At 38.7% G+C, this 10,862-nt stretch overlaps 1 protein-coding gene across 1 annotated transcript; it reads right to left on the reverse strand.

The window, feature by feature from the left end:
- Positions 1 to 9,670: 9,670 nt before the first annotated feature.
- On the reverse strand, positions 9,671 to 10,354 carry LOC122659219. Its single transcript, XM_043854356.1, has one exon. The coding sequence runs from the start codon at positions 10,352 to 10,354 to the stop codon at positions 9,671 to 9,673; it is 684 nt and encodes a 227-aa protein (XP_043710291.1).
- Positions 10,355 to 10,862: the final 508 nt, after the last annotated feature.

Genomic DNA, 10,862 nt, shown 5'->3' on the forward strand with positions numbered 1-10,862 from the left:
TATGGGCTAAAGCAGGCTTCCAGGAGCTGGAACATCAGGTTTGATCAATCAATCAAATCATTTGGTTTTGATCAAAACATGGATGAACCATGCGTTTAGAAGAAGATCAGTGGGAGGGCCGTATGTTTTCTTATTTTATACGTAGATGACATGTTGTTGATTGGTAACGATGTAAGTTTTCTTTCTTCAGTAAAACAGTGGTTACCTACAACGTTTTCAATGAAAGACCTTGGTGAAGCTAGTTATATCCTTGGGACCAAACTCGTAAGAGATCGCCAGAAAAGAATGCTAGGCTTGTCACAGGCTACCTATATAGACAAAGTCCTTGCCAGATTTAGTATGGAGAACTCCTAGAGGAGAAGTGTTCCCTTCAAACATGGAGTCAGCCTTTCCAGATCTCAATGTCCTCAGTCTCAGACAGACATTGAAGAGATGAAGAGGATTCCCTATGCCTCAGTAGTAAGGAGTCTTATGTACGCTATATTGTATACAAGACAGGACATTTGCTATGCAGTAGGTATGGTAAGTCATTATCAATCTAACCCTGGACGGGAGCATTGGAGTGCTGTCAAGAATATCCTCAAGTACCTGAGAAGGACTAAGGAATATTTCTTGGTTTTTGGATCTGATCAGTTGTCAGTAATGAGATACACAGATTTGGATTTCCAAACTGACAAGGATGACAGAAAATCCACGTCCAGGATGGTATATCTAATGGGTGGAGGTGCCATTATGTGGCGGAGTGCGAAACAAAAGTCTACAGCCGATTCTACTACCAAAGCAGAATACCTTGCAGTTTGTGATGCAGTAAAAGAAGGTGTTTGGTTGAGAAAATTCCTATTAGATTTGGAGTTAGTCCTTGATCTTGTCAAGGGCCCTATTCCCCTGTTATGTGACAACAGAGGGGCCATTGCACAAGCTAAGGAGCCTAGGGCTCATCAGAGGAACAAGCACGTGCAGCGAAAGTATCACCTCATCAGAGAGATTATGCAGCAGGGTGACGTGAGTATCTCCAAAGTGGATACAACTAAAAATGTGTCTGATGCCATGACAAAGGGTTTGTCACCAGGTGTGTTTGAGAAACACATGGAGGGCATGGGTTTAAAATGTATGGGGAATTGGCTTTGATGTACAAGTGGGAGATTGTTGGACAAGTATGTGTCCATCAAACCCGGTTTGGTTCGGTTCAACCCGGTTCACCTTTATATTGAATATTTATACATTTTAGTTTAATATTGTCACATCCGATATGAACATTTTAAGCATTATGTGTCCGTAAGTTATACTTAAAATGGTAGTCACGACTAGGGTTTGGGCTGGACACCCTTATCATATGGTCGTCGCATTGGGTATGCCTAGACATGTGATGTCAGGGTACGAATACGAGTGCTCACATGTTTGATGTGTGCATTGGCGAAGAACCTACTTTGTCGATTCCCTCATGTATTATTGCCAGATGTAGGAAGGGATAGACATGTGTCACCGATACCCTGTACCTGAGGGAACCCTGTCACTGCAAAGTGTGATCGCATTCTTTGGTTCATCAATGACTGAGACTCAAGCGAGTCAAAGCCGATGTTCTGGGAATGCGTGAATACTTTGTGAGTGAAGGAGTTATCCAATACGGTCACCACTGCCCGATTGGGGAACACCAAGATAGAGACTGTCTGTGCATGGTCGGATTAGAATCTGGATCCAATACTGTTTTAGAAATGGTTTTGTAAAATTTATTTTATATAAAATGATACATTATTTATAGTTATTTTAAATAAAGTGTTTAATCGAGTTTTGCGGGACCCGATCAGATGCACAGACGCTCTTATATGGACATGTACTATGGATTGGGGTTTGGCAGTACATGTGTATATGCCCTAGATTCCATAATGATGGTGTTGATTAGTGGGGGGGGGGTTGTTTATGATAAATTATTATCATATAGGGAGTTATTTAGAATTTACTAATTTAATTGTCTCTTTATTTAATTAATGGATTTGGTGCTAATTGTAATTATCCATTAATAATTAAATAAAGAATCTAATTAATACTTTCCCTATTAGATTCTGCTTCTTCACCTCTGTAGTACTTTGAGTTTAAACATAACTGCCAAACTGAGAGAGAGAGAGTCAGACTCTCACTAGGGCTCTATTAAATCTATCTAGGATTTAATTAAACCCTATTATTATAAATAGGGGACCAACACGTAGGAGGGAGAGAAGCTCTCCACGTTTTTGGAGCAGACACTCTCTCTCCTACATTTTTGGTTTCTCTCTCTCCCTCTTGTGATCTCTCTTCTTCTTCTTGCTTCTCTCACCTGTGTTTGAGAGTTAAGGTTTGTGAAACCCTAGATCTGTGCTCAGGAGTTCGAGGGCATCTAGGATTGGCGTGTAGAACCTTGGTAGCACCATTGGAGGTTCAGATCTGTTTGCTTGGAGCGCTCACTGGAGGAAGAACCACTGTCTATTGGAGGAGCAACACTTGTGGCTCACCAGTTTAGCAGTTTTTTATTAATTCCTTTAGTTCATTGGTTATTAATATTTATGGGATGCGAAAGAAACTCGAATCGATTAATTTCTGCTGCGCATTCGAGTATGGGATGGATCCCTCTTGCTATGTGATGGACTAGAGATGAATTTCTCCGTCCCTATTGTGATAATTAATTTTATGGGACGCAATAGGGAAGGAGAAACCCTAATAGGGATGCACCAGGATTCCCATGGACGATCATGAAAAACCCTAAAATTTAATTGGGCACCCATGGGACACCATGGGATAACCCAGGGCGTGCAAAACCCTAATTTTTCTGTATATTGGTTTCCCTAGGGAACCATGGCTTGATCCCTGGACCGGTGTTTCACCAACAAACACCCCATACTTTGTTGAATTATGCCCTCAAAGTTTTGACAATCAGTCCCAATATTTTCATAAATGACTTCCAATTGTACTTTGCTTGTTGCATTCTTTCGAGCATCCCCTTTGCCTCGGTCTCCAATACGCTCCCTGTATATCCAAAATTCATAGAAGCATCCACAAATTCCTCGTCAAAAACAATCACATATGCTCATCTTCCTTCAGAACAATCAGTAGAAAAAACTCTCATCCAACATGATTACGAAATTTACCAAAAAAAAAGCATGATTATGAAAGAATCAGAAAAGAGCAGCTCATAGTATTCGTATTGGTTTAAAGTAACTGCCTGGGTAGAAGATGGGTTGTGATTAGTAGAGAAATACAACAACCCTAAATCTACTATCCACCTATGGATATTTTTCAAAATGTTCATGGGATTATATCAACATTTAGTGGTTAAACTTTGATTTCTTTCTATGCACAAGAAATAATAATTAATAGAGAGGACAAAAATTATAAAAAAAACATATATGGTTTAGTAAGAGAAGAGAATCTTAATAGGATTTTTTACAACATTAAAAAGTGATGGTGTGAAGATATTCTAATTTTAAACCAAAAAATCATGCTGCATTTTTTACAACATTAGAAAGTGATGGTGTGAAGCTATTCTAATTTTAAACCAAAAAAATCATGCTGCATAGATACTTTTTGAAAAGTTGCAAGATGAAATAAGTGTCAATCTGTTTATCTTTCACAAGAACAAAAGGTCCAGCTATCATCATTATTCAAAAACTAACCTAGGAGGCCCTTGTGATCCCTTTGTTAAGCATCTTGCATATAAAGAGTTTGAACTTGGGGTGAATCTTATATTTCCAGAGGATTATATTTCCAGAGGAGAATTCATATAATATTATCGAACAAGAAATCATCATACACAGTCATAGCAAGAGGGATTCTAACAATCTTCATTGCGATATCAGGAATGAACAATTAATTAATTAAAAGGATATTCCAACTTCTTCCACATATTAAATCAGAGATCTATTCAACAAGGGATGAGTAACATCTCTAATTCATTGTTACACAACCTCTCTCTACCCTGTGTGTCAGGCTTTATTTGTGGAGATTCGAACCTAAGATTCTATGATCGAAGCACATCGTCCTAAACCAGCCGAGCAAACCCGTGGGGGTAATATGTTTGTAAGAAAACATGTGTATGCTACCACATTTTTTTCCTGAAAGAATAGGTGGTAGTAGCATAAATGTATTTCCAATTAAGCTTAATAACATGACCTAGTTAATTTGTGCCACTTGGCAATCTACTTGGCCTTCAAATTTTATTTTTGGTTTTACCAAAATAAAAAAAAAAAATTTTTTGGTAATAACTTGGCCTTCGATTTAGATCATCATTCCTTGACTACCCATGAAATTTGAGTTCTGATTTTATACATGGATAAAAAGAAAATAAAAAAATTCAATTATGGTAAGAGATTTCATGCATGACTGTGCATGGTGAACAGTCGCACATGAAGCCATTGGATAGGAACAATGGTCTCCTTTAAATACCCGGATTACCCCTTATTTTAGGAATCGTCAATGGGGTTTCCGCGGCCATGAAAAGATGACATGACTGTGATCTAATCACAGAAATCATCGGACCTTGTAACTCTTAATGAAGACCTGCTCAACTGCCTTCATCAGCAATCTGGGCAAAGTCATTGCCCAAAATCCACTCCATTCAGAGGCAGTCAAGGGGTTACTGGTGAGGGTTTGAGTACAGTCGGTACACTTCTTATCTTTTTTTTTTTATTTTTTTTTAGAAAAGATATATCAGTAACATACAACTTATGTCTAGTACGTCTGGCTGGAATAGCCAGATCATTAGCAACCAACCAGAATACAATTCCCGGTTTGCGTACTAAAACACATTAGAAAAAGACTTCAAAATATTCTTGATGTCCCATAGAGCGATAAAAACTTAACTGCCCATGGTCATTGAAGAGTAGACTGGGTGAGCCACTGAATCAAATTAAGACAATCAGTCCAAATGTTGAGAGGTCCGTCTCCCAATGATCCTATTTGCTGCAGTCCAATGAGTAATCCTTTTGCTTCGGCCTCCTGAGCTGTTCTACATAGACAAAGTCCGAACAAGTACATACAAAATTATTTTTGTAAATAACAATAACCACCCAAACAGCTACTCCAGGTGTTGGAATTACCCCAATAACACAGTGGATTCGGATCGGGATGGTAATCTTTTTCGTTTGGATTCAAGAGAACAAAATAAAAATTCAAAAGAGAAAATGATCTTAGTTACCTTAGAACTGCAATCGAAGCTCCTCCTCCAAATAATAGTTATTCTACAGCCGAGCGAAAGATGGGTCGGCTTGTTCAACTCTTGGAATGCTCCGATCAAACGTAACCAGAAGTGACACAACTCATCACTCAATTAGGGTTTCATAAACACCAAAAACACTCACACCTCGTACACACAAAGGAGGGAGAGGGAGAGGGAGAGGGAGAGAAAAAGTGGAAGAGGAGAGAGAGGGAAAACCACATAAAACATGGAAGCTCTCTCCCCTTTCTCTTTTATATATAATTCCTCTTTAGTGGGATTGCTATGACAAATTAAAGTTTCTAAAACTTAAACTTGTCTTTTTGCCTTGTGCAAGTGAGGTTTCCAAAATCGTCACTTGCCAACTTTTGTGAGTATTGTCCACTTGCGATTTTTGTACAACATCTTTGCTTCTAAAGTGAGAAGAGGTAGAATCTCAAAGAGATTGTTATCTCTTTAATTATGGTTAACCATATAATCTAATTATATTTTATTTATTGTCATAAAAAAAGATAATTAACCAATTTAATATTCCCAAATATTGTCATGCACAATTAAACTCTTTAATTTGTATTTATGACCTTCCACTAATCCAATATCGCATAATGAACTATAGGGCATGTAATTAAATACTACCAACCCCTAATTCATTGTACAAATCCATTTCAGAGATTCTGTGATTGTGATTGGACGTCCGAAAAATATTTTAAATAAATTTAAATACATAAATAATTATTTTTCATATTACAAAATAGTTTTGTAAACAATTTACAAAAATGACACTGGGTACCAGATTTATATCCGATCCATCACAGACTTTTTCTCTCTCCTTGATATTCCCGAATTAACGGCAGTGGATTCCATGTTGAGCATCTCTTTCATTAACAATGCATGATCATGTGTCCAGTGCACCGATATATAGTCCATAGAACGTCAACCATTGGTTTACCAAAATAAGTGATCCATCATTGCAACAAATAGGATCTCTTAGGTCAAAGGTCAACCAACGGGTATGAATCTCGTTTTCAAACAACTGGCAGTAACACATGCGAGATTCTTACCAGATTTTTTTCTATACACACACAATGTGTACCCACATTTATGCACCGAAAACTCATTTTTGGTAACATATAATGTGACGATCATATGAACAGGATGTCTGTTTCTGTCCCTAGCCGAGAACTGTTTTAGGTGAAAACCCATGGAACAACTTACAAGCCCAATAAAACATATGTCATGCGTAAAAAGGAATAAACACTTTATTAATTAAACCAGATTTGATGGACACATATCCAACAATCTCGCACTTGTACATCAAAGCCAATCTCCCATATGCCTTACACCCATAGAATCTACATGTTTCAAAAACACAACTGGTGCTAAGCCTTTGGTCATGGGATCCGACACATTGTCTGCTGAGTCAACCTTCATGACAGCTACATCACCTTGTTGGATGATCTCCCTGATCAGGTGATACTTCCGCTGCACATGCTTGTTTCTCTGATGAGCCCTAGGCTCCTTTGCTTAAGCTATTACCCCTTTGTTGTCATAATACAATGGAATTGGATATTTGACAAGCTCGGGTACAACACTAAGATCGCTCAAGAATTTTTTCAACCAAACTGCTTCTTTGGCTGCATCGCTGGCTGCAATGTACTTAGCCTCAGTGGTAGAATCAGCCTTAGACTTTTGTTTTGCACTCCTCTATATAACACCTCCACCACCCATCATGAAAATCATCCCTGACGTGGATTTTCTATCATCTTTGTCGGTCTAAAAATCAGAATCTGTATACCCCATGACTGACAACTGTTCAAACCCATAAACCAAGAAATGATCCTTAGTATTTCTTAAATACTTGAGGATATTCTTGATAGCATTCCAATGCCCACGTCCAGGATTGGACTGATACTGGCTCACAATCCCTACAGAATAGCAAATGTCTGGCCTTGTACACAATATGGCATACATGAGACTTCCTACTACCGAAGGATAAGGAATTATCTTCATCTCCTCAATGTCCTTTTGAGATTGAGGGCATTGGGATTTGGAGAGGCTTACTCCATGCCTAAAAGGAAAGTTTCCTTTCTTGGAGTTCTCCATATTAAACCTAGCCAAGACTTTGTCTATATATGTAGATTGTGATAAGCCTAACATCCTTCTCTTACGATCTCTCACAAGCTTAATCCCAAGGATGTAACTAGCTTCGCCTAGGTCTTTCATCGAGAATGTAGAGGACAACCACTTCTTCATAGATGAAAGCATACCTACATCATTTCCTATAAGTAGTATGCCATCCACATACAGTAATAGGAAATACACCGCACTCCCACTGAGTTTCTTGTAAACACAAGGTTCATCCATGTTTTGTTCAAAGCTAAACGTTTTGACAGTTTGATCAAAACGGATGTTCCAACTCCTAGAAGCCTGCTTGAGACTATAACTGGATCTCTGCAACTTGCACACTTTGTTCTGATCAATACTTGAAGAGAACCCTTTTGACTGATGCATGTAGATTTCTTTCTCGAGAAATCCATTCAGAAATACAGTTTGTACATCCATCTGCCAGATTTCATAATCAAAGTGTGCTGCAATGGCCAACAAAATCCTAATTGATTTCATCATCGCTACCGCAGAAAAGATTTCATCATAAATCACACCCTCTTATTAGGTGTAACCTTTAGCTACCAGTCTGGCCTTGAATCTTTCAATGTTCCCATCAACGCCTCTCTTCCTCTTGAAGATCCACTTGCATCCAATGGGCTTGACGCCTTGTGGTGGATCAACTAGAGTCCAGACATTGTTTGAGTGAATCGATTTCAGAGCGCATAGCTTCCAGCCACTTATTTGCGTCTACATCTTTAAGTGCCTCAGAATAAGTATACAGATCATCATCCGTCTCAGTGGAGACCATGTGGAACTCTTCCACAGTCTTTTCTTCTTCTGTAAGAAGAGTGAAACGTTTGGGTGGCCTAATGGTCCTCCCACTATGTCGAGGCTCTTGAGTGCTGATTGGTGTAGGGTTTAAGTTAACTGGGTCATCTACTGGGATTGTCAAATCCGGTTCAGAAGACAATTCTTCAATAACCACTGGTTCAGTTCTTTTAGAGATTAGGCCCTCCTCAATGAAAGTAGCATGCTTACTAATGATGACCTTTTGGTTAGTGGGGTCATAGAAATAATAACCTATCGTGCCCTTGGGGTAACCTAAGAAAAAACATCTAGAAGTGCGGGGTTCCAACTTATCTGTCTGTTGCTTGCGAACATGCGCAGGATAACCCCAAACCCTAAAATGATTTAGGCTAGGCTTGCGCCCATACCATAATTCAAATGGAGTTTTAGGTATAGATTTGGTTGGTACCCTATTCAAAATATAAATCGCAGTGTCTAGAGCATACCCCCAAAAAGATAAAGGTAGCTCACTAAAAGTGAGCATGGTCCTGACCATGTTCAACAAGGTCCTATTGCGCATTTCTGACACACCATTTTGTTGTGGCATGCCAGGGTTTGTCAGTTGTGACACAATTCCTTCTGAAGTGAGATATCCTTTGAACTCATTTGATAAATACTCTCCTTCTCGATCTGATCGAAGGGACTTGATGCGTTTATCTAACTGTCTTTCGGCCTCTGCCTGAAACTCCTTGAACTTTTCAAAAGTTTCAGACTTTTTACGCATCAAGTAGATATAACCATACCTAGAGTAGTCATCAGTAAAAATCACAAAGTATTCGAAACCATATCTCGCTTGAATATTCATGGTCCACACACGTCAGTATGTATAAGTTCTAACAGATCACTGGCTCTCTTGCCTTTATTGCTAAAGGGTTTCTTGGTCATTTTGCCTTGAAGGCACGATTCACAAGTTGTGTAAGGTTCAACTTTTAGACTTTCTAATGGTCCATCCTTAACCAACCTGTTAATCCTATCTATGTTAATATGACCTAATCTGAGATGCCATAGGTATGTAGAACTCATTGGAGCTCTCTTACGTTTCAAATCAACATTTGAAATTTCATTCGTTTTAACTGAGGAATCTAGAAAATACAAACCATTTTGCATATATCTAGAAACTATGAATTTATTGTTCAAACGAATTGTTAGAGAAACATTAAAGGAAAAACTATAACCGTCTTTAACAAGTTTAGAGACAGAAACAATGTTCCTCTTAAAAGAAGGAACGTGATAACAATCCTTTAACAAAATAGTACTAGAATCAAATTCTAAACTAAAATCTCCAACAACCATTGCCATGGCTTCAACTCCAGTGCCTATCCTTAGACGCACTTCATTCCTGTCAAGTCTTCTTGTCACTTTGAACCCCTGCAACATATTGCAGACATAGACAGTGGATCCAGTATCCACCAACCAAGAGTTAGATTGCTCAAAAGACAAGCTTGACTCATAAATGACAAGAGTGGTAAAATTACATTCTTTAGGGGTTTCATCCGACTTCTTCTTAGTAGCAAGGTAAGCACGATAATTCCTTTTTCAGTGACCATCATTTCCATAAAAGAAGCATTTCCCTTTGGGTTCTGCAGTTTTCTTCTGTATCTTTCCACCCTTGCCCTTAAGGGTCTTACCCTTGTTGGCCTTGTTCTTCTTCCGTTTATTCTTGGAATTATAACCTTTAACTTCTATGGCATTGACCTCACCCTTTTCTTTCTTAAGTGCTTTCTCCACCTCTTGTAAAATATTGCCCACCTCAGTCAGCTCAGCATCCAACCTATTCATGTTGAAGTTGCAGACAAAAGGGCTATATGCTATGGGGAGAGAGTTAAAGATCACATTTCTTTTGTACTTAATAGTGAAGGAAGTATCCAGGGTTTCCAGTTTCTCGAACAAATTTCTCATCTTCATGACATGATAGATGACTGGAGTTCCCTCTTTCATTTTGGTATTATGGATAAGACCAACAAGCTTATGGTGCTCATGCACATTAGTCTGACTAAAAAGTTCCTTGAGCTTATCCATCATACCCTTGACAGAGGTTATGCCTTTCATAGAGTCAGTGATCGATTTATCAACTGATCCAAGGATGTATAATATAGCCTTTGAATCACATGAATGAAAATATTCGTAGGCTTCTTGCTGATCATAATCATCATCAACGGGTTTCAGAGGGGCCACTTCATCAAGAACTTCAGATAGACGTTCCGCAGTCAAAAGTAACATAATACTCCGATGTTAGTCATTGTAATTGGGTCCTTTTAGTTTGTAGTCATTGATAAGGGCCAAGAGGGTAGAGTTAACAGAGGTCGTCATCGCACTAATATCTACACATATACAAGATATAATCAAACGCATGCACATAAAAACAAAACCATTGAATTCTAGCGGGCGAAACATAGACAATGGTTTTTCACAATTCAAGATTCCCTCTTATCTTGTAATGTGAATTGGAACAAACCAATCCTTGTACACACAACTTACCCTATCAGGAATCATTGCACATACGGTGATTGGGTGGACTATGCTGTTTGCCTCCAAGGCTTCCAATATCTTTGGCCACCTGAGTGTCATGTCTAGATCCTATCGGCTGACACACACTCAAGTCATGTGTTTTCTTATCAAATCGAACTGAATCACAGTATCATGAGAGATGGTCCACTATCGCAGTGCCCCCTCACTACCTGTGTCCATTTTCTATCCCATGGGAAGTAGTGTAAACCATTGAAAATAA

Source organism: Telopea speciosissima, chromosome 4, assembly GCF_018873765.1.
Source record: "Telopea speciosissima isolate NSW1024214 ecotype Mountain lineage chromosome 4, Tspe_v1, whole genome shotgun sequence".
NCBI lineage: Eukaryota > Viridiplantae > Streptophyta > Magnoliopsida > Proteales > Proteaceae > Telopea > Telopea speciosissima.